We start from the raw sequence: 25,462 nt of genomic DNA, 5'->3' as shown, positions 1-25,462 counted from the left end.
ATGACATCGCAGTGTTAAGACGTGTGGTGTGTTTTGTAACTTTTACACCTTTAATTAAACTGAGTCGAGTTTAGACTAAAACTAGCTTACATGCTGAAATTATGACAAGAACTAAACAACACTTTTGTTAAAGATTTGTTGTCACGAAGAAAAGACGGCGCCGTCTCAGCCGTGTTTGGATCTGTAGCCCTGCGTACCTGTGACCCCGCCCACTGACGTCACAGCCAACGTTAAAGAAGCACACAAACACAAACTTCATCCAACGGCCAGTTTTTACTTCTAAGCAACACAGATATTTTTTACAGTGGTCAGCATCAACACAGCCTGTCACACACAGACACACACACACACACACACAGGCAGCACGACCCCGCTCAGAGCAGGATGCGGTATTTGAGGGCGCGCGGGACTCTGTTGATGACGAGCCGTCCGTCATAACTGAGTGAAGCAAAGAGCCACGGGTCGGCCGATGACCACTCCGCCGCGTACACGCTGTCCTCGTGCTCCTCGTAGGTGGACACCACGCTGTCTTTCAGCGGCTCCTTACCCCTGCAGCACACACACACACACACACACACACACACACACGCAGGTGAGCTGTGAAATACCAGGCAGCCTCATTTGTCTTATTTTCACTGAAAGGTTAACTTAGATAATGTTTCCAACACAATGATGGGCAGTATCCATAGAAACAAGCATCATGAGGTCAGCAGCAGCATCAGCACCACGAGTGCCGACAGAGACGCTGCTCTGAACGCTGGAGGAGCAAATCTGTCGCCATCAGTCAGAGCAAGGCACCTTTGACCTGCGAGGTTCGAACCCGCGACCGTTCTGATGTGAACCTCAGCGTTCCCGGCTTCATCGACTCAAACCTTCAGGGAACCTTAAACCTATTCAGAATTGGAGGAATCGGCATCCCGGCGTCGTTCACTCAGGTCGCCGTGTGACGTGAGCGTTCCTCCCTCCATCGCCTGTGTGTTTAATTCTTTTATCGACTCGTGTTCATGGTACGAACGCCTGTTTGTACCTAAATATAATAACACAGCAATAAAATCAATAATGCAGGAAAAATACGCACAACGCGACTTTATGGTCGTGAGCGCGCAGACGTTTGGAGATTCTCCCGACTTAAAAAAAGATGAGCTGCTGAGTGTCTGTGAGGTCACTTCCTGTCTCGACCTGAGATGATGGTGGCTGAGCTGTAAAGCAGCGCTCTCTTCCTGCCGCCGCACAGACTAAATCAGACTTCAGCGTTAGCGCCGTCCCCACTTCCTCCCAAGCCCGCCGCTGTTAGCGCTCCTGAGGGGAAATCCTGACATCATATTTCGCGTTAACCGTTTCACGCCGGCTCGAGCGGCTCCCTCCGGGCTGTGCCCCGAAATAAAATCACTCCTCAGCTCATCACTCGTGCGGATCCATCAGGAGGAGAAACGGGGACGAGCGCGTCTGATAAATACTCAGCCCGGCGCCAGTTAGTCTAACGGACCGGAGGGTTTAGGTCTCGTGTCATTGGATGGACACCGCCGTGACATTTGACTGTTTCAGGGGAGCAGCAGGTACGCTGATGATGTCACCAGGCACGCCTCTGCAGCCTGCACGTGCACGCTCGTCAGGGTCTTTGTGGCCTGTGTTCATGTTTTCAGTCAGGCTGTGAGCTAAACGCTGCGCAGCAGACGGAGCGCCACGGCGATGAACGTAGCAGTCACAGCAGTCTGTCAGATCGTTGTGGTTGCAGGGAGGTCGCCGTCCTCTTTTTGGTCTAGTGTGACTGAAGCTCCCCAAGCCCCGCCCACAATCAAGCCTCTGTCATTATTATTATCTTTATGGTCGAGTCTAATTCCTGCACACGCCGTGAGGTTTGCCTTCACGGTTCGACAGTAAGACTGAACAGATCCTTTTCACCAGAAACAAAATGTACAGTCTGAAAAAAATACCCACAAACCCACGGGAGGAACTGTGGAGTGGACACGCAGCGCACAGACGAGAGGGTCAGCGGCTGCAGTGGGAGGGTTCAAACTGGAGCTGAGTGCTGGTGATTAGGAAGGAGAGCTGATAATTGTGGATGAGAGTCGGTCATTGACGATGAGAGGCGGCGGCCGAGGCTGAGAGGGGGACTGGGAGCGTAATGGATGGAGGACGGCGGCAGGTTTGGAACCATTACAGACGATCTCCCTGCTGTGTGGGAATCAGCTCTAAACGCCACGGAGAAAAACTCCTGAAGTGTTTGACAGCAACGCATTTTTAATGTTTCCACTTTTATCACCGCGAGCGCCGCAGAGCCGGAGAGTTCAGCCCATCAGCTTTCATCTGAGAGGATGATTATCAAATAACGCGCTCAGAATATGCCGCGCTCGCGTCATCAGGCTCCTGATGGGCTCCTGACAGCGTGCCTTTACACAGAGCTGATGTGAAGGATAACATCGCAGCATCGGCACAGAGGTCAGAGTTCACGAGGGCCTGGGGAAAACTCAAAGATGTGAATCCAGAATAATAAAGTTGCACCTGATCATGTTTAAAGGAGGTGTGGAGAAGGAAATAACATGATAGCAGCGCCGATCAAACACCTTTAAACCCCGCCCACGCACGTACAGATCACCTGCAGCTGATGGCTGTTTGCACAGGTGTCCACCCTCCCTCCTCTCACACCAACAGAGGTCACGTGAGGAAATAATAGCGTGTTAATAAGAAGGCCGTCCAAAACCAAACGGACCCTGAGGGCGGCGGGAAGCGTGCCGTGCCCCCGACGGCTGCGTTAGGTTAGTCACAGTCACTCAGACGCCGCTGCAGGTACGGCGAGCTTTAAGCCTACGGCGGCTAACCTCTGACCCCTAACCCAAGGTTTTGCAGTGTTCCATCAAAGTCATGTGACCTGTCTGAAGTCAAAGGCAGTGTTCTCTCGTACTTGTCCTCCTGGTGAAGCTCCTCCCCCTCGCTGAGCTCCTCGTCATCCACCAGGTGTCCAAATGGCTCCGAGGAGATGGACACCATGTTGGAGAGGATGAGGCGGCTGTCGCTGCTGGCCGTCAACACCAGCTGGTCGTGGCTGTGGTTGTAGCGGACGCTCCAAACCCTGAGGCCACACCCACACACACACACACACACACACACCGAGGCGCTGGTTAGATTAAGAGTGGTGCTTTTTACGACCTCGCTGCACTTCCAAACAGGGTCTCCCAGAACCACCCGCCAGCAGGCCCCTCCCCTACAGCACAGGTAAGATCCAGGCGATCACCTGGATCAGTCACAGCCGCCTGCACGCACGTTTCCACTGTGACCGAGGCTCTGAGGGAGGCTGCTCTCATGTTATAATCGCTCACAGCTACACGCCCTGCAGCCGACTCACTCATGATGGAGCTTTAACAAGCCACACCCCCAGACCCACATCCATCTGTCAGACAGCTCACCGCAGACCAAATATGAAAACATGGCATCAGAGGCTCCGCCTCCGCTCCCAGTGAGTCTGGTGTGAAGTGTATTTCGGTCGCACTCACTACAGCTGCAGCCTGTAAACACTTACAGTTATTGTATATTCATAACATAACTTCATACAGCGTACACTGTAACATACCTATGATCAGTGTTGGTCAAGTTACTTGAAAAAAGTAATCAGTAACTAATTACCAATTACTTCCCCCAAAAAGTAATCCCGTTACTTTACTGATTACTTATAATCAGTAATTAATTACTTAGTTACTTCTTAAAAACACGATTTACAACCTGAATAGGTGATAAAGCGATAGATCTCTCAGCCCAATTCTACTTTTTCTGCATAATCCATCATACAAAATGTAATCAAATGGAAAAGTCTCTTTTTAAAACTTGTTTTATTAGTTTTAATCTTTTAACTTTATGCATCAAGCAAAAATTTAATTATATGCAACATTCTCTGACTGGAAGAAATTTGTTTAATACTTAAACCTATTTTCTGCACATTCCAGCACATAAAATAATTATTTTTTTGTGTGTGTTTACACTCACTCTTTCAAATAGATGCAAGTAAAACACAGCAGAAATAAAATAAAGTCAAAGACTCAGCGGTCCTTTTGCTCTATTTTCACCTGTAAAGCAGGAGTGGGTAGGCGGAGGTTTACCCTGGTGCAGGTGTGCCGCGGCGGTCAGTGGAAGAATCCGCGAGTTTCTCTGTGAATTTCCCATTACGTGGTAGCTACTCGGTGCTTGCTTGGAAGTTTAGGGGTTTTTTCGCTGTAAAAAGTTTTCTTCCCACGCACAACGGACACTAATGTTTTTGTCACTTTTCAACTCAAAGTAAGGTCAGTACTTCCACGCTTTAAACGCTGCACGCTCATACTCTCTCCCGCACTCGATATATGATCCACTGTTGATCTGCACACAGCTGTTGTCACTAACGGCGCACTCGCTTACGTCACTGTCATGAGACACTCTCGCAATAAAATCACGGTTTTAGTAACGCAATAACACAGCGTTCCTACGGGAAAGTAACGGTAATCTAATTACCATTTTTGCAATAGTAATCCCTTACTTTACTCGTTACCTGAAAAAAGTAATCAGATTAATGCCCATCTCTGCCTATGATAGATCCATATTCTGTAATATATCTGTATTATTGCTAAAGCACTTAAAGTAATCTGACGCATTTATTTGACTTTAAGCCCAAAGAGTCGATAAACTGAGACGCACTGATGAAGTGACTCCTCCTTATCTTATATTATCATCTCTCACAGCTGTGTGGTTTCACTCGCCCACACACCTGAGTCTGACCTCGGCACCATGTTGGGCTTTGAACCAGCAGGAGGTCCCCTTCAGTCTGAAATGAGCTAAGTTTTCCAGCAGCACCGGGGAGCCAGGCGGGCTTTAGAGGAGCGGCGCAGAGCTTCCCAGCAGTAACTGAGCTCGCCTTAGTGGGAAGGACATCATGGTGACAAAACCTGAGGACCAATCACTGGTGAACGTCTTACATTAGCCCCTCCCATCCCTGTGTTTTTGGTGTTTTTTTGTAGAGAGGGGCTCTGTGCCTGTATTTGTAAGAGCGCTGCGTGTGAGAGCCAAACGCTCGGACCAATCGTGCGTGAGGAGACCACACGAGAAGCTCCTGCATCCATCTCGTTCACGCACTCGCGCCCACACCCATCATGCGGTAAACACGGCGACTCCACAGTGTGTCTCTGCGAGCGTTCACGTGCCAGCAATGGGGATTCTGTTCCTCGCGGCCGACGTCTGAGCTTCTCATGAGCTGATGATATCATAAATGATGCTTTCTTTCTCTCCTCCCCACCTTTCCCCTCGCTCTCTCTGATTGGTCACTCCGACTCCCGCCTTGCTCTCTCTCTGCGAGCCCGGGGGTGCAGCTCAGAGTCCCAGTTCCCTCACAGGGAGGGATTGAGGGATAACCGAGGCTGTTGACAGAAAATCAGCCACGGCCACGCCGTTCCCCGCGCTCCCCTAATCCGCTTCCCTGCTAAAAAATAGTCCCTAATACCCCCAGCAGCCCTGAGGCCATATCCTGACTGCGCTCCGAAAAACGAGCACACACACACACACACACACACACACACACACACATGCACTACACAAAGGATGCGTGAACATGCAGAAACCACACACAGAGATAAAAAGAAAACATGTCCAGAAAGACAGATGCGCGCGCACGCACACACACACACACACACACACACACACACACACACACACACACACACACACACACACACACACCTACCTATATCTCGTATCACAAGAGATCCCATCTGCAGCCATGGATATGTTTGCCAACTCTACTTTGGTTTGGAGATAACGGCTGCTCTTGAGTGTGTGTCTCTGTGTGTGTGTGTGTGTGTGTGTGTGTGTGTGTGTGTGTGTGTGAGCTGAATAGATGATCAGTGTGTCTGAGAGCCAAACTGGGCTACTGCTGCAGCACACCAACCCTTACCTGATACACACACACACACACACACACACACACACACACACACACACACACACACACACACACACACACACAGAGCGGACGACCCCGAGCAGGCTGGGTGGCGCTGCGCTCCGGTCCTCAGTGACAAAGCGAGTGGCTGCGTGTTTAATTAGTAATGAGGGCGTGACGAACTTTTTCTGCAGCGGGAGCGGTCAGGCCGTTTCATTAGCTGGGAGATAAAGGTGTTAATAAAAGCAGGAGCCAATGAGCAGCACGGCCATGTTTCTCCTCACTGCGGCTCAAGTGTCCTGCGACTAGGGATGGGTATCGTTTAAGTTTTATCCGATACCGGTGCCAAACCGGTACTTTTGAAACGGTGCCGGTGCTCAAACCGGTGCTTAAAGAATGGAGAACACAAAATTGGTCCAAAAACCTCTCATGTTCAGCTGGTTTTTCGTAAAAAGATAACAATGTTAGCCTTTTCTGCAGCTATGGGGCATATATGGTATCACTCTTGGCTGGAAGCAGTGCTTAAACAATGGAAAAAACACAAACTTTGTCCAAAAACCTCTCATGTTTAACTGTTTTCCACTTTTTTTTGGTCATTTTAGCCTTTTTGGCCAGGGTGAAGGGAGTATCTGCCATCAAACAAGAAGACAGCCGCATGTAACTATGATGATGTTTGCTAGTTCACCTTACATGCATTAATGTAATAACGTGGTTAGCCTACTCAACGTAAATTACACACGAACAACATTAAGCTACTCACGCAGAGAAGAACGGCTGCTGCTGCTGCCATCATCATCAGTCATCATTTCTGCTACACTGGCAGGGCTAGGAGCCAGGACTCTCCTCTTCGGGTTTTTGGGGGATGTTGCTAACTCCGGGTCGATAACAGGCACCACACCCGCAGTAGATGTACTCGGTGTGAGGTCTCGCAGCACGCTATCAAATACGGCGCATTTCTGGGCTTTAAAAAAACCCACTATGCGTCGCCAGGTGTTTCATCGGATTTGAGGTGTTACCTCCTTTGACAGTATCACAGTATCATCTTAAAGCACTTGTTGCAGGCTGCTGAGTTTGCATCTTTTGCTGTGAAGTACAGCCAGCCTTTGACCGCTTCGCTTTGGGCATTTTTAATCTGTAGCTCTGCTCTAAAAGAACGTACGTACCTGGCCCCGCCTACTATCCTCGGAAATGTAAAATGATTGGCTAGAAGTGTATCACAGCTCAGGAAAAAAAGCACCGAAATAAAGCACCGAAATGTGCGCTGCTTTTCGATCTGGTTACTACCGTTTATGTCAGAACCGGTGCCATCATGGCACCGGACACCGGTACCCATCCCTACCTGCGACCCTACAGTTGGTTCTGCAGATGAAGTCAGGAGAGGTTTGCACACGTGCACACAGGAAGCTTTAATGAAAGAATCACTGCTTCCTGTCAGAGCGTCTCAAATATTAAAGCTCATGTTTGCTTCCCGTCGCTGTCTGCATCTGTTTTATTTTGCCAGTGACTTTCTTTGCCTTCCACTTCCTGTCCTTGTCTGTGTTCCCACCTTTGTCATGTGCTGCCCCGCCCTCATCGTTCACCTCTGACTCTGGTTTTTCTGCTGAGCTTCATTAAAGCTCGTCTAAAGATAATGAAGCAAAGGCCAAACGTGACATTAACGCGGTGACACCACATCCTGAGCACAGGTCAGCACATCTCGCCGCTCGTTCTGGAGGCGGGTGGAAAACATCCCCCTCAGAATCAGCTGTTATATTTAATGAGGCCGTGCAGATGATCCTGCAGGTTACGAACACATGCTTCACCTGCTCTATCGTCTTCTGAGCAGACACCTCTGCCACAGGCTGAGGAGAGCCCTGAAAGTTTACCCAGAATGCACTTTGGGATCAAACATGAGGCACCAGCGCTGCTTCCTGCAGATATTAAACTGCTGCAAGTTATTCTCGGCCTTGGTGTAAATGTGATTGTTTTTTTAAAAAAGCTGAAATTAATTTTTAGCCCTGAAATGTTCACCTGGAGGTCTGCTGCAGGTGTGACGTCACGACTTCAAATGCTTAAATACTTACAGCTCCACATTTGTACTCCTGAAACTGTGAAAATAAAGACTGTTACAGCTCTGTGGCAGACTGGAGCTGGGGATGGAACCTCCTGAGCTGCAGCCACGTCGGGCTACATGAAGGTTAAAGGTCGCATGGCTACATTAAATAAACTGAAGTAACTGTATTTAAAGAAAACTACAATAACTTGGGGACTACTTTCAGATTTGAGCCCAAATTAAAGAAAAATCTGCAACACTTCACTTCATGGGCTCCAGCTGGAACTCCACCCACATATGGGCACGGTTCAGGTGTTGGACACCCGCCCTGACCTCTCTGCATCCACCCACCAGTGCGAGTGCTCCTCCAGCGTCTTCACGGGCTCCTGCACGCTGCGGACGTCCCAGAACTTGACCTTGCAGTCGTCCCCGCAGCTGGCCAGGTAGTACTGGCGGTTTGGGTTAAAGTCCAGGTCGCGCACCAGCTGACCGTGGGCGTTCTCTATACAGTAGATCTGACTGGATAGAGAGGGAGAGAGAGCGGTTAGAGGCATGAAGGCAAATGCACAAGAGCAGAAACGAGCAGGATGAGAGTGAGAGGAAGCAATGAATGCGAGGAAGAGGAGGAGGCGTAACAACAAGAGCAGATATGAGGGAGAGGAAGCTTCACCGAGGCTTCCCGGGTAAATCAAAGCCTCTCTGTGTCGCCGTCTGTCAGTGAAGGCCAGCCTCAATAAAGCGGCCAACACCGGTGGTGGTAAATTACAAAGGCGAGCCTCACAACGGCACAGCCTCGACTTCCTGCTAACAGACACGACAGCGCCTCCACCTCCTTTTATCTCCCTCAAACACACCTTTAAAAGAAAAACCGTCCCGCTCTCACACCCTTCCTCCTCTGACCTCAGAGCAGCGACTCCTCTGTGGTTACCGCTGTAAGAGGCGAATTCAGGCCGTCACCCGTGAAGCGCTGCCAACATTCAGCTCGGTCAGCCGGAGCGCAGCGTGAGCACAATGACAGCAAACGCCGCGCTCTTAAAGATTCTCATTAGTGGAGCATCACCAGGGAAGAACCAGTGCTCCCAGAGCTCACGGGTGGAGGCTGAGGTTTTTACACCACCCTGAGAATGAATGCATTTAAAATGTTATTAAAAAGACAGCGCACCCAACAAAAGCCTGGAGCTGCAACATTTAAAGCTGCTGTTCTTCACTGAAAAATACAACATCGATTAAATGGAACAGGTCGGGGTGGGTTCCAAAGCAGCTTGCAGAGAATAAAGCAGCTTAAACACTCTGAACTGTACATGATTTGTTACTCGCCTGCACCGGCAGGTATGAGCTGAGCCACAAGCTGATGTGGGTGGGGCCCGAGGTCAGCTGATCCATCAGGACCGCCTCTGCAGTGGCAGGTGGACTCAAAGAAGCTCATCTGAAGTGGGGAGGGGGTAGAAATCTGGTAAATGTACAGGCATCATTGTGCTTTTCTGCTCCATGTGACCCCACTGAAGCAGCCGGACATCGAACGCCCAACCTTCACGTCCAGGAAGATGACTCGTTAGATCAAAAGTTTCCTGACGGGCCCGACTCACAGAGAGACCACTGTTACACGGTTATCACTCAGTAACATGCTGCATTTGTCAAAACTCTAAGTTTAGTCCAGGAATGATCTCAGCGTTTGGTCTTTAGTGCCGGCTCCGTTCTTTCTGAGAGGCTGCAGAATTCAAAACGACGACTTAATTGAGACAAATGAAGACGACATTTATGGAACGTTTTACCTGCTGCTTGCTTTGGTTTGCTCCGGAGTCGGAGGTAATAGTTGGAGCAGACAATCACACTCTGCGTGCAGGCTACCGGCCAGCAGCCATCGCACGGCTTCTTTTGTTTCCGCCTCCAACCCAGACCTGGTCAGAGGGATCAGCCTGTGGTCTGGCTTCAGCTCTGGTCACTTCCTGTTTTATGTCTTTGTTTCTCTGAGCTTCTGTTCAGTGATTTTCCCTTTGTTTTCATTACTTTTTGCCTGTTGTGTCCACATTTCCACAAACGTGACACCCGAGCGTGCAAATTATGCACGAGTAGATGGAAACCTGCGTGAGTGAAGTGGTGGCGCCTCGGCCACAAATGCAGCGCAGTGTTGCAGAAACTGCAGGTTTTCTGCAGGCCGGCTTGGCCTGGCACGGCTCGGCTTTGTTCGTCTGCGTGGAAAGCCTCTGTGTTGTGGCGCAGCTGGATGCCAACAGCAGCTAGCCAGCTAGCTCGTCGCCCCACTGATTGCGATAGGCAATTAACATGCTAATTAAAAATCTCATTAAAATAAGGAAGGAATAAGAGAACGACCCGAGGCAGACCGCTGGGCTCCAATTAGGTCGAGACGGCTCGGGGACTGTGTGCGACTCAGGAAATGTCAAACAACGAGGAAGAAGTTGAAGCCCACAGAGAGCGAGGGGACGCACGGCCGGCGTGACCCCTCGCTCTGCTCACACCTGCAGATCTGAGTTGATGCCGGACATAGAGCCGTCACCCTGAAGGTCTGACGTGCGCCGCGTCGGTCACGGCATGCTTCAAGTTTTTTATTATTTAGCATCATCACACATGACAGACTCACTGCTCCACCCACTGAACCCACTCAAGCAGGAGAAGACGGAGGATGGACCAAACATGGCGCCTCTCATGTCTTCTCCTTGGACACTTGGCCTGGAGCCACGTGACCACGCCCACCCTTAGATGTATCTGGATGAAATGGTCGTTTCTGTTTTTTTCTACATGTCTGAATTATTTCTCCGATGGAGGCCACGAGCGTTGCTGATGTTCTGATGAGCTGACAGATGTTTTCCATCTCGCTGAAGATAAACAGGCTTCAGAGGGCCTGATGCTTTTATAAATGAGCGGCTCTCATTTCCTGTGTGATGTGATGCCGTCAGTGTTTCTGACCATGAGGACACTCCTACTCCAGCTCGGTACGATTGGTGTCAATAACATGCGTCACCATGGTTACGTCTTTACGTGTCACTCCAACATAAAGACAGCACCATCAGTGAGGATAAGTCGTACCTGCCTTCGACGACAGCGTTCCTCCTGACCTGCCTGTGACATCACTTTCCTGGATGCTGATGCATGTGCGGGTCACGGGGATGTTGGGTCGCCGGTAGGAATAAATACGCCCGAGCTCGTCAAGCAGCAGCTTCCTGATCCGAGCTGACTCGGAACTTCTGGTGAACTCCCAAAATAGCAATTTCATGAGTAATTTCGAGTCGCAGCACATGATTTATTTACAGCGCCGCCTCCCTGTCCTGCGTACGACTCTGAGGTATAAGGCGTGACCCGGGGCTGTAGGGTGGCTGGTGTTCAACCCGGCCCGCTGTGGAATGGGACGCGCCCGCCGCGTGAAAAGGAAATGGAGCAGGAAATTGGGTTAGTTTCGCTCTTTCCCTCTCTGGTGTCTCTGAGCGATCCCCCCGCCAAGCACGCAGGCACACACCGGCACACGCAACCCTGCCCCGCCCCGGCCCGGCCTAATGGAGGAGGGACCTGGGACTGTGTGTGTGTGTGTCTGTGTGTTTATGTTTGCATGAGCAGGATTAGAGCTACAGTCGACCCATCAAACACGCTCAATCTTAAGTCATCCAGCGAGTGTGTGTGATGGGGGGCTGACGAGGGGACGGGGACCTATTACACACACTGTTACACACACACGCAGATAAAAACATAAAACCGGGAAAACACACTCCCACAAATACCATTTATGTGTGTAAATACAGGCAGAGTGTGAGCAGGAAGCTACAAAGGTAGAGACGCGCACACACACACAGGCTTAGTCTGGGTGATAAATCTCTCTGCTGAGGGGATCGACAATCTCACACACACACACATACACACACATCCCTGTTTCCATGGCAACCACAGCAAGATGGGAGGGGGAAGAAAAGAAAAATCGAAAGAGGAGAGCAATCATTTCATCGCTGATCAAAATTAAAGCCTGGCTTTGAGATGGAGCTGGCAGAGAAAGAAAGATGGGAGCAGGAGAGGGAGGCAGGGAGGGGGGAGGAGGGGGAGGAGCCTGCAAACGAACAAAAAGTAAAGGATCGTGGCATCAAGCAGGCTAAACGATGGAGGAGAGCACAGAGGTTCGTGTGAAGCAAAGAGTCCAAACTTCCAACATAAACGAAGTTTAAACACCTGAAACCTGCGTTTGTTATACTGCCCAGCAGGGGGCGACGCCCCCGATCATAAACACAAAGGAGAAAATGAGCTCGCTGCTCACCTGATCTCTGAGCTCGCTGAACTCTTTCATGATGATTTTATGTTCTCAGGTCTTACTGAATAAAACATCTGACCGATCACGTGACTGCGGTGAGGTTACTGTCCCAACTGATAACCAATCAGTGCAGGAAACAAAGGCCAAAGAGTGCAAATATTCACCCAGTTTCCCCCTTTCTCCCTGTAACCTCCGTCCAGCGTGTGCTGCAGCAGGTGGAGCAGCTAAATAAGCACGGCGGTGGGGGTGTTAAACGTAAAGGTGTTCTCTGTAATTATTTCAAAGCCTGCATAAGGTCCCGACCCCTCCATTATGAGAGCTACAGCGGGATGTCTGGTTCGTGTCTTCCGAGGAAAAGCCCGGAGCGCGGGAAAAGGTCACGGATGATCGATCTGACAGCGGCAGGGTTCAAAAGGTCACCCTCAAATCAACAGTGGCATATGGAAGAGCACTATTTCAAAAACAGCTGACATCTTTTGCATAATGGCCCGTATTTGAATGTGAAATATGATACTTTGAACAGCCAACACTTTTTGCATAATAGAGCCAGATTTGAATATGTGAATAAAATATGCTAACCTCGGCTAACCTATCATCACGGCACGCCGAGGCGCTGATGGGTAGGTGGAATGGAAACGCTGGTTTTGGTCAGGCAGCGTTCGGGCTGATCCGGGCGAGGAGGTTTGACGATGTCCGCTCGTCGTCTTTGAACCAGCAGAGAGCCGGCGTTTAAAGAAGCAAATGGCACCGCCATCAATCATTTCGGCTTCTTTCGCTTTGCTCTACATATCTGCTCGTTCTGCACATGCTCACATACACACCACAGGGGAGATGTACAGGATCCATGCTTCACTGCAACACGGCACTGCTGTTCAGTATGCACCCTGCAGAGCATGGTATGGCTGCAGGCCTGACAGCTATTACACAGCTCAGTGTGCGTCTGTGTGTGTCTCACTGTGGACTGTGGGTCCAAAAGGGAACTCTGAGTCGATGCAGAGTAAGAACATCTCCAGTGACAGGCCTCTCTCCCTCACAGAGAGGCACAGCTACATGCCCAGTGGCGAGTACTACATGGCTGTTAGCTAGCCTAATATTATTCAAAGGCTTAAAGCCACCCGGTGGGCCCACAGTCAGATCCTCACAAACTAACAACTTGTTTTCATCTTTCCTCTTTAAAGACGTTTTTAACTTACAAACAGCAGTTACTGGTTGTCCAAAGTGGGAAGTTATTTTTAAAAAAAGTTATTTCTTTGTCTCTGGGAACAGTCCATTTACTCTCTGCAGTCAGCAAGACTTCACATCCGAGTTATTCCACATGGAAGTATGGTTTGTGCCTCTGTGGGGAGACGAGTTACCCGCACAAACAGGAAGCAGCTATGAGAAAGGAGGAAATGGGGCACTTTGAACCAATCCATGATTCCTATAGTGCGCCAAAGCATCCTCGTCACCCAGGCCTGCAGACCGGGGACAGACCAGACCAAAGAAAGTCTTCTTCTGCCTTGGAAACTTGGAAACTGAGAATGTTTGCCTTCAAAATAAAAGTTGACCTTACCAGTGCCACAAACATGCTTCAAAAGGCACTTATTTTGAAGGGCACCAAAGAAATATCAAGCTTTTTGGTGTAGCATGTTCTTCGCCACTGAATTCAACCAATGACAGAAACGTGGGGGAACCGTTCACCAACCGGTTGGGTTGAATCCATGTTTTTCCCTGGTGACTGCAGGTCGCCCAGCAGTCTGCATGGCTGCGTGCCTGAGACGTAAATCTGTTTCATCACCTAAACCAGGGGTGGGGGAACTCCAGGTCTCAAGGGCCAGTGTCCTTGGTTAAAAGACCTCCTCAACAGTTCTCCAGAGGCCTGGTGATGAACTAAACATTTGATTCAGGTGTGTTGACCCAGGGTGAGATCTAAAACCTGCAGGGCTTGGCCCTCGAGGCCCGGAGTTCCCCACCTCTTACCTAAACTAACAGAGAAGTCTCGATGCATGAACACAGCCAAATAGTTTTACAGGTTAACCCGACCAAGAAATCCTGCTGCCTCTACCAACTGAGTAGCTGTGCTGCTTAAACCTAAACACACGTGGAGGATCACCCGACCTTTACACGAGTGGAACTGTACCGAAAACAAGTAAATACCAAACATCCTGACGAAACTGGTCCCAGTTCTTGAACTGGTTGAGAACATGACTCCAGCCCAGACATCTGGCAGTAGCTCCGATGGAGCTGTTGACTGACCAAGAAACACAGCGATTGGAAGAAGAAACCAAAGTAATGCAGACTGGATCCCGAATCACATACGTCGCTACATGCTTTTAGAAATACTGACAGTGTGGAGAGAGCCGCCTTTCTCAGAACAAACTGCGTGATTGGCTTGTCCAAAGAACACAATGAGTAGGCGGTCCTTCAAGGCGGCCCAGGACGCAGTGAACCGCCTCTGAATGAAGCCTCAGGCATCAGTGCAGCGTCACCCGAGCGCCTTCGGGGCGCCTTCGGAGCACTGCGTAGAGCGATCGGCGTCCTCTCACAGGTGCTGTGAGCAGGTCTCTGTGGGGTCATACGCTTTACATTTTTATGACCGGCTGCATGTTTCGGGTTGTCGTGTCACGCTGGATAAACCTGGAGTGAGCGACTGCAGATAAGTGCATGAGACTTTTGCATAGCTCTGCTGCCTGTTCTCAGTTTTTATGTCCTTCAGCACCAGCAACCATGGTTACACTCCAGCGCTGTGAGCCCTTTAATTAGAGACAATCACACTCTGAATTCTATTGTTGTAAACCGATGACTCTGACTTTATTGACGAGCTCCACATGACTTTAGGAATCAAAAATGTGCGAGTAAAGCTGAATTACTGACATTTTAGTTATTCTGACATTGAGCTGGATCCTTTCTGGACTGTTTGTGTACACATCACCAGCTCCAATCTGCAGGATAATTAATCTGCTGTATATAATTATGTGATATTTGTTACAGCCCACATGCTCCACTCTGTGAGCTGATGCACATTTTGCACACATTGTTCATCTCTGCAACAATGCTGCCCAGCTCTCACTAACGACCTGTGGCACAACTGAAATAAGACCTTTTAAAAATACATTAATGAAACAGACCTGCCTAAAAATAAAAAATAAAAAAATCACAACAGCAGCTCAGTACAGCAGGGATTACTCTGTGAATAATGTAAAAGCAAAGGTGCAGTGAGAACAGCCGGCTGAGGAGGAGTGAGAGTGTGTCAGGATTTTCCATTAAACACAGTTTTCTGTCCCCGTATCAGAGCCGAGTATTCCATAATTTACATAATGCTGCATATTACATCAGTACAAAGTGGAACAGGCATCATATATGTTTTATAAGCAGCACTATCTTTGCTTTTTTTTTTTTTTTTTTTTAAAGAAAAAAGCTATGCATCTGGGAGGCAAGAGGGTGCTGTAGAGACCAAGCTCCTCTCCAGGGTGTTAGATAACCAGCTCGAGGCGTCTGCTGCTGGTGGAGCTGCACTCCCAGTCCTTATTTTAGAGAAGAGGAGAAAAAGAATGCTATAGTCACACCAGAGAACCACTGTTGACTGAATGCACAACCAAAATTATTGCCATCGTGCGCAATTAACTTGCAACCAGTTTAGAACTGGTCTGCATCTGGTCTGTAACTGGTCTGCATCCAGTCTGTAACCAGCCTGCATCCAGTCTGTAACCCGTCTGCATCCAGTCTGTAATCGGTCTGTAACCAGCCTGCATCCAGTCTGTAACCGGTATGCATCCGGTATGCATCCAGTCTGTAACCAGCCTGCATCCAGTCTGTAACCGGTCTGTAACCAGCCTGCATCCAGTCCGTAACCGGTATGCATCCAGTTTGTAACCGGTCTGTAACCAGCCTGCATCCAGTCCGTAACCGGTATGCATCCAGTCTGTAACCGGTATGCATCCAGTCAGTAACCGGTATGCATCCAGTCTGTAACCGGTATGCATCCAGTCTGTAACCAGCCTGCATCCAGTCTGTAACCCGTCTGCATCCAGTCTGTAATCGGTCTGTAACCAGCCTGCATCCAGTCTGTAACCGGTATGCATCCGGTATGCATCCAGTCTGTAACCAGCCTGCATCCAGTCTGTAACCGGTCTGTAACCAGCCTGCATCCAGTCCGTAACCGGTATGCATCCAGTTTGTAACCGGTCTGTAACCAGCCTGCATCCAGTCCGTAACCGGTATGCATCCAGTTTGTAACCGGTCTGTAACCAGCCTGCATCCAGTCTGTAACCGGTATGCATCCAGTCTGTAACCGGTATGCATCCAGTCTGTAACCGGTCTGTAACAGGTCTGCATCCGGTATGCATCCAGTCCGTAACCGGCCTGCATCCAGTCCGTAACCGGCCTGCATCCAGTCCGTAACCAGCCAGGAGAGTGTTGCACCATCATCTCAGCCTAAGAAAATACGAGCAGTCAGTCAGTGAATGGAAACAAATTCAAAGCAGTGAGAGGAAACCACCGATGGGTCGGTCTATTTTTACTCTGTGTGTCAGAGAGAAGTGGGGGGAGACACCTCAGAGGTCACCTGCAGAGGTAGTGGAGCATGATGATAGGCTGACACACACAGACACACACACGCGCACACAGACACAAAGACTGCTCTTTCACACTTGCAGCCACTTCACACATGCACAGACAGTGAAACACAAACACGACATGCTGTGACCTCGGTGTGTGTGTGTGTGTCTCTCTCTGTGTGTGTCTGTGTCTACTGAAGCATCTGAATGTTTTTTATTCTTTTACATTTTTAGATTTGTGTATCAATTTTGTGCCGTTAAAGCAGAGCTCAGAGAAAACAAACCATCACTGTTTGTGATCCAACAGGAAGAGTCACTGTTTTGACATGTCAGCATATCAGAGTGGCAGACATCGCTTCAATTTATATATACATTGTTGAAAAATTCGACCACGTGTGTCGGGGTCTCAGTTGGTCGTACAGACGTCAAACAGTAAGTAAATGATGTTTGTTTGTTTTGTTTTTTAAACACAAGCACGTTTTTCTTTTTACTGATGAATGGTTAAGGTTTGGGTTTCTGCTCGTCTCTCAATGTAAGGTGATCTAACAAACACAGCTGTGACACACGCATGCTGATCTGACATGTAACACGGGCAAAAGGCTCGATCAGGAACTGCTGCACTTTCCAGTATTCGGCCCAAACCATCGTCCAGCAAACTCCTCGGCTACAGGAGCGGCATTTGTCATTAACAAATGAGTATTTGTCCGTTTGCAAAGTTACTAAACCACAAAACCTCAGACAGCAGGCGGTCTGACGTCTTCAGAAAAGACTGAAAAATGAAATCTGTGGTTTTTTCCATGTTCATTCAGAAGTTTGGAATTTTAAGGAAACAATAAAAATAAATGACAGTTTTGGACTGTAGTCGGGTTTTCAGATGATGTACATGTTATTTATTCTCTGTGCTTGTTTGCTGCATTAGTCCTTTTTTTGTTGGCACATCAAACATGTGCAGATGAGACTCTTTTTTTGTTTCCTTTGCAGAGTTAAAATGATTTTGTCTGTGCTGAGCTGATGGAGGACTGCTCTGAGATCAGCTACTAAAATACTTAATGATTATTTTTCTGTCAGTTTAATCTAATAAATGGATCATTTACACAGGTCTGGAGGGACAAACACAGGTCATGAGCTTCCTGGATCTCTGAATATGAGGCCACTCAGGTGTCGTCCTCCGGTCAGGTGGAGGTATAAATTCAAAGAGGAGAAGATTAGGTTTGACTTTAACTGTAACTGAAATGTGGTTTGTTAGTTTGATGTTTGGTTGTCTCTTGCCTCCACCCCGACCTCCTCTGTGCATCTCTTTACCTGCTGTTGGTTCAGACACTTTGGACCAAACGAATCAAACGAGGAGACAAATACGTCCTAATCCAAGAAAAAAAACAAATGTGCTGCAAGAGCTCCTCATTTCCAAGTTTCAGCTTATTTTTAAAAAAAACATGAACCGCATACTTAAAATGAAAAAATGAATCAAAGTGCAGATTTTCAGTCCTGACAGCACTTGGATATATTCCTGCACAAACATCTTACTTTATTTAAACCAACGAAAAAGTCGATCGTCCTTATCGGACCATTTTATTGTTTTTCTTTAAAACGTCTGTCATGGTGCGCCCTCTGCTGGCTGCACGTGTCCCTGCAGACTATAATGGTGTGTTTTCACAGCGATATCAGGGATGAGGCTGCTCTCTGCTAACAAGCCCCGCTCCGCCGCCCCCTCCTTCCCTTTGTGCCGATGGCTAAATCAGTACTGTTGCATCCTTCAAAACAGCACAGCGGGAGGAGAGCGGCCAAAACGGGGTGTGCAGGAACTCTTTAATTTGTTATGGGGCTGACGGGGAGCGATATCAATGATTCAACTATCTTATCTGGCCCTGTGATACGCATCGTGTAAATACATTCTCACTCTCTCCTCCTCTCTCCTTCACCCGGCACCCCTCTCAGTCTCTTCAGCACTTTGCTGTTATCATGGCGATCGATGTCGAGGTGATTATTATTCCTGCAGCACAGCCCACACGTAAACACACGCTGACCTCACTCATCAAGTGCTGCAGAAACACACACACACACACACACACACACACACACACACACACACACACACACACACACACACACACAGTGAGAGGTCGGGAGGTGGGCTGCTGATAACCTGCAGTTACAAGGTTAATGTGTGGTAGTACACATGCTCCGTGTCACACAGGAACATTAGTGCTCAGCCGCCTCGCACTTCATCATCTGGCGAGCAGAAGAACGCGCTTGACTCGATTCACGGGCGTCCGCAGAGAGCCGACAGACACACCTGGATGCAAATACGAGCACAGACCGCTCAGGTTTGTGTGTTCGTCTTTGTTAAAGACACAAAGCTGACAGCTACGACAACAAGCTGCAGCCACAGCTCATAATAATCCCTCCATCCTTTGTCTGAAACAAGCTGTGTTAGCTCCGCCCCTTTCAGACAGCCTTCTTCTGATTGGCTGGCTGAACTACATGTGGGTGTGTCGTCTCCACTCAAGATGGACTACTAAAAGCTGCAAGCCACTTTACAACCCGCTCCTGAGCATACTGATTTAATCAGTGTCATCTCTGATGAATGCATAAACAGCTCCAGGCCAGGTGCTCACAGGCAGGTAACGGTTACTGTAGAGCCAACAGAGCTCCTCACTGTGGGTCAGGACTCCAGTTTTTCCTTTAATTCGAGCCAGCAGAACAACTAATCTCACTAATCGTGAATGAATTTGATTCGTGGAGCAGTTCTGGCTTTGGGTGGACAATGTAACATCTGATTCCCCTTAAGCCTCGTTTCATTGCCAGTCCTTTATTGACTTATGCATTATAAGAGTCCATGTGCTAATTAACTGCAGCCGAGTGCCGTGTTACCACTCCGCTGCCTGTAGTGTCGCAGGTTTCTAACTGCTTTATCACATCAGCAAAGCCTCTGATGTAACTGTGCAAAAAATATTATTTCATAATGTTGGAATCTGATAAAGACCCGCAGGCCACGATCGATGAGTGTTTAAACAGCAGTTGAAGGTTCGAAATATTACGGTTCTTTTTAAATAAAGGCACATTTATTTTTATGTACAATTACCTAAAAGTGATCAAAAATATTACAAAATACTCTTAATTGTTCATCATAAATCACTTTGATTTTTTATGAAACTCTATGGAGGCTTTTGTCCTGGTGGCACCTTCTTACCTGATGCAAGTTCATATGTAGTTTAATATTATATTTCAGTATATTTGTAATTAAACGCACTCATTGTCTTTGTCTTGGAAATACTTTCTTTGAAGATAAAACACAATTTCAATTTGAAAGAAAAGACAATGTGTAATAAAAAAAAAGTGAGGTCAGAGGTCAAATGTGACATACCGTAATTGTCGGGCTATAAGCCACTACTTTTTGCACAAGCTTTGAACCCTGCGGCTTTTAGTCAGGTGCGGCTTTTCTATGGATTGTCCATGATTTTTGTCATATCGTAAGACGATTTGTTTTGTTTGTTCCGCTGTTGTACGGCACTACGTTGCCTGGCGGAAGGGCATGTGATCAGACACACAGTATCGGGGTTCAAGAGTGGTATGTTGGTCACATGTCCATCCGCCAGGCAACATAGTGCCGTACAAGTAGCGCGAAAAACAAACTTCAAATTAACGCTACGCGTTCAGCGGGAGTCGTCGATGACGAGCGGCGATAAACTTGCGAAAAGCAAGTTATGCTCAACTCCACCGGTGGATTCTGACAGCGTGGAAAAGTGTGAAAACATCCATGATCACCAACGGATTTCGAAGGGCTGACCTGCTGCATGATGGAGAGGAGGACACCGCCACGGCCCTTCAGAGGGTGTTTGACTCTGACACTGACAACGAGGATTTGTTTGGTTTTGAAAGTGACAACGAAGGAAAGAAGCGGAGAGTGGATGACGAAGCCATCCTGAGCCTGTTCGTATCCGACACTGGAGAAGAGGACTTTGGTGGTTTTAGTGCGCAGGAAGAAGAGAAAGATGGTGGTGAATGACTGACTTTTCTTCTTGTTAAAGCCGTGTCACTGCACCTGAGCCTAAAAGGTAGTCTGAATCTATTTTTCTGGTGTGCTGTAGGTTATTGTTATGTACTACATTTGTTACTCATTTATGAAGCACAGTACATGTTTCGTACTTGTAATTACCAGTACTTGTACATATACCTAAAAAGTTATGCAAATATGTACCCATAACTTGTTTTTCAAAATATTAATAAAAGTGATGTCTCCAAACAGCCATCTCTTTCCTGACAATTCCCTTTGTGCATATTCTCTTACATATGATAAGTCAACATTGAAACACCTGCGGCTTTTAGTCAGGTGCGGCTAATGTATGTACAAAACAGGATTTTCCCCTGATTTTAGCTTGTGCGGCTAATATTCAGGTGCGCTTTGTAGTCCGGGAAATACGGTATATTTAATCTGTATGTTACTTTCTATATGCTATGCTAACGCTAAGCTAGCCAAGAGCTGAGTGTGTGCAGACTGCAGCCCTGCAGCCAGAGCCTGAACATCCACAGGTGACAGGCGTGTTTCTACAGCAGAATCACCATGACGACCGCTTTGAAGTGTCTGTGCTGGTTTCATCTTTGAGTAACAGCCCCAACACCAATCACAACAGAGCAGAAATATCTCCAACATGCACAAACATTTCACCTAAGCATGAATGAAGAGATGGCGGTGACTCTGACGCCAATGAGAACCCACTGAGAATCAGTGACATCGATATTGGACTCCCATCAGCACCGCTACAGAGTTCGATCAGAATTCATTCAAAACTTTTTCAGCAGTCGAGTTTTCAGACAGAATGAAAAACGGGATAAATGGTTTGCGACTATGATACGATATCCAGGCGGATACTCCGGACACTCGGCTAACCTGATGTATCGCTTCTTACGTCAGTATGACAGTTTTCAGCTTTGCTAGCATAATTAGCTCCCTACTCAAAATGATGACAAGTACATTAAAGCATATGATGGTTTGAGCAGAGCAAAAAGCCTGCACTGCAAACATCTCAAAGTCGGTTTAAAATGAAAGAAGAATCAAAATGAATACACAGAAAATAACTATTGTTTTACCGCCCCGCGAGCGAGCTGGCTCGGTGGAGGTTTATGTTCTCGGAGGGCCTTTTATCACGATATCCAATAACGACTCAGTCATTAATCGCATTTATGACGCTGCTCGTTTCCAACGGTTACACAAAGTTTTCATCAGAACCAGAAAAAAATCTGCTCACAGCATGAGGAGATGATGTGAACCTGCTCTGAAGCTGTAATATGAAGACACGCATGTGTTTCCTGATGCACGGAGAGGCAGTCGTGACAAAACTCCCTCAGCATGATGAGTATAATTAAACACACAGCTCTGTGTAGTGCATTCAAATGTCTGCATGTAATGACATGCAAACACCCAGTAAAACCAGTAAGCCCAGAGTTTAACGTACACGACTCATTTCGGTCAGATTTACACAGACGGCAGCTCCTTTTAATCAGGTGCAAAGAAAAAAGCAGAGCATTAACGCTGACTGGCAAATAAGAATAAAAAAAAAAAACACCAACCGTCAGTGACACCTCAGCTCAGCGGCTGCTGTGGGACTTATTCCATCAGATTCAGCGATCAATGCCGTGAAAAAGGAGGTGAAGTCTACACGTCACCTAAATAAAGCACCTAAAGGATCTCTCGGGCAGCGGCGCTCACCTCATGGTGCGGAGGTCCCAGCCTCGTATGGCCGTGTCGTTGGCTGTGGCGAGCTGGCTGCAGTTGTGGTGGGGGCTCCACTTGCCGGAGGTGAACTTCAGCTGACCTTTACCCTCGAGGGTGGCGGTGCTGGAGACCTGCGAAGGAACGGGGGCGCCTTTGTTAGCGGGGACGAGAATTCATCTGTACGTGTGTGACAGGTCGAGCGGAGCAGTTCATTAAATCAGCATAATGAGGCTTTATTAGGAGTCATTTTCTCTGCAGGCCGCTCTCAAAACTACAATCGCTCGCTAACAACTGTAGTAATATTTGGGGTATTAGTGGCACGCCAGCTGCCTGCATCACGCCGGCGTGTACACTCCTGCAAACACACCTCAACTCGTGCTGTTGGAGTTACACTGATTCACTATTCGTTTAAAGACTCTAATAATAATCATTTCACAGTATCTGCATATAAAGAAAGGCTGTGCAGTTTGATGGGGGCATGTCTGCGCACGGCTTTTTAGCCTCGTTTAGCTTCACATGGTCCCGTCATCAGTTATTAAGTCCGCTGTCCTGAGACGTGTGTCGGGAACAAGTTACAGATTTAATTTACTGGAAAAAAGAGGAAGCTGAGAGGGAGACAGACCACATGCACAGGAGGAGATCAGGGCAGAGTGGACACACGTGGGGACACAGCTGGACAGAATCTAACCAACATGATCACACACAAGAGGGACTGTCAAAATAAAACAGGAAGTGACTAACACAGAGACCAGACTAAGACATATGACCTTGACAAAACAACAGTGGAGACAGACACGGGGACATGAAGGAGAACCAACATCAAACAAGAACCGAGAACTAGAAAATAAAAGTGATAAAACTCCAGAAGTCCACAGGCGTCAATCTGGGCTTTGATATGTTGCTTTGTGATTCGAGCTTACGTTATTGCCCCCCAGCACAACAAACACACTGAAACAAAGTTCCTCACACCGCAGATCCAGATTTCTACTTTTTATGAAGAACACATTATGAGAAATATTAAAACGTTATAGATAATTACCAAAGCTTCTTTCCAAAAACAGTTGGATGTCGACCTCGTCTGTCAAATAACAAACACGTGTTTTTTCCAAAACTCTCTCCAGCTCCAGGAATTAGCATTTAAAAGCTGTTTGAAAGTATTGAAGTATTGAAAAGCCTGATTCTTTCTCCCATCGTTGTTTCGCCTCCTCTGCATCGTCCTTGGTCAAAGTGATGCTATGATACAGTTTATGACGAATCTTTTGGTCCTAACAGAATCATGCACATCAGTGACGTTCTGTCGCGTCCACATCCTTAAACCTCTTTCAGAAATATAAAAGTCCTGCTTTCCAAACACAAACGTCTGAGTTCCTTCCACCATCCTGCATATGGAGTAAGGTTGGACAAATTTATCGACCATTGATGACAGACTGAGCCGTTCGCCGAATGGTTTTGCAAGAGGGACTTATGTATTTCCCGTCAGTAAGTTAGCTTCAACCAACATTATTAGAAAAAATAATCTGTTTTAAAGCACGCTCTTGCAGCTGCGAACACATGCACCCTCCTCAGAGTGCGCTGGCTGAAAAGCTTTTCCACAGCTTGTTGAGCTGCATGCAGCTGCAGGATTGCTCCACCCATCAAAAAGTCCATCCATCCATCCATTCGCTTCCGCTTATCCTTTTCAGGGTCGCGGGGGGCGCTGGAGCCTATCCCAGCTGTCATAGGGCGAGAGGCAGGGTACACCCTGGACAGGTCGCCAGTCTGTCGCAGGGCTAACACACAGAGACAAACAACCATTCACACTCACATTCACTCGCACATTCACACCTAGTGGCAATTTGGGTTATCCAATTAACCTATCCCCACAAGCTGCATGTCTTTGGACGGTGGGAGGAAGCCGGAGTACCCGGAGAGAACCCACGCAAACACGGGGAGAACATGCAAACTCCACACAGAAAGACCCCGGCCTGATGGTGGAATTGAACTCAGGACCTTCTTGCTGTGCGGCCCATCAAAAAAAAACAACTTTTTTTTTGATGGGCCATCAAAAAGTCACCTGTGTGAATACAGTGGGGCAAAAAAGTATTTAGTCAGCCACCGATTGTGCAAGTTCCCCCACTTAAAATGATGACAGAGGTCAGTAATTTGCACCAGAGGTACACTTCAACTGTGAGAGACAGAATGTGAAAAAAAAAAAAAAATCCATGAATTCACATGGTAGGATTTGTAAAGAATTTATTCGTAAATTAGGGTGGAAAATGAGTATTTGGTCACCTCAAACAAGGAAAATCTCTGGCTCTCACAGACCTGTAACGCTTTTCTGTCCCCCACTCGTTACCTGTATGAATGGCACCTGTTTGAACTCATCATCTGTATAAAAGACACCTGTCCACAGCCTCAAACAGTCAGACTCCAAACTCCGCCATGGCCAAGACCAAAGAGCTTTCGAAGGACACCAGGAAAAGTATTGTAGACCTGCACCAGACTGGGAAGAGTGAATCTACAATAGGCAAGCAGCTTGGTGTGAAAAAATCAACTGTGGGAGCAATCATCAGAAAATGGAAGACATACAAGACCACTGATAATCTCCCTCGATCTGGGGCTCCACGCAAGATCTCATCCCGTGGGGTCAAAATGATCATGAGAACGGTGAGCAAAGATCCCAGAACCACACGGGGGGACCTGGTGAATGACCTGCAGAGAGCTGGGACCAAAGTAACAAAGGTCACCATCAGTGGCGGGAGTTGAAAGTCCGTGTTGCTCGGCGACAGCCCCAAAACATCACTGCTCTCGAGAAGATCTGCATGGAGGAATGGGCCAAAATACCAGCTACTGTGTGTGCAAACCTGGTAAAGACCTATAGTAAACGTTTGACCTCTGTTATTGCCAACAAAGGTTATGTTACAAAGTATTGAGTTGTATTTTTGTTATTGACCAAATACTTATTTTCCACCCTGATTTACGAATAAATTCTTTACAAATCCTACCATGTGGATTCATGGATTTTTTTTTTCACATTCTGTCTCTCACAGTTGAAGTG

At 47.7% G+C, this 25,462-nt stretch overlaps 1 protein-coding gene across 2 annotated transcripts in view; it reads right to left on the bottom strand.

The window, feature by feature from the left end:
* Nucleotides 1–254: 254 nt before the first annotated feature.
* eipr1 (EARP complex and GARP complex interacting protein 1) overlaps nt 255–25,462 on the bottom strand; it is a 53,861-nt gene continuing 28,653 nt past the window's right edge. For both annotated transcript variants that reach the window (XM_014410134.3, XM_076877477.1), the window contains 4 exons: nt 22,420–22,556; nt 8,280–8,447; nt 2,903–3,070; nt 255–549 (listed from right to left, as the gene is read on the bottom strand). In XM_014410134.3, coding sequence (XP_014265620.1) covers nt 375–549; nt 2,903–3,070; nt 8,280–8,447; nt 22,420–22,556 — 648 coding nt within the window. In that variant the 3' untranslated portion in view covers nt 255–374. The remainder of the gene's footprint in view (nt 550–2,902; nt 3,071–8,279; nt 8,448–22,419; nt 22,557–25,462) is intronic.

The sequence above is a fragment of the Maylandia zebra genome, linkage group LG19 (assembly GCF_041146795.1).
Source record: "Maylandia zebra isolate NMK-2024a linkage group LG19, Mzebra_GT3a, whole genome shotgun sequence".
Taxonomy (NCBI): Eukaryota; Metazoa; Chordata; class Actinopteri; order Cichliformes; family Cichlidae; genus Maylandia; species Maylandia zebra.
The sequence above is the reverse complement of the archived record's forward strand: the minus strand, read 5'-3'. Positions and strand labels throughout refer to the sequence as shown.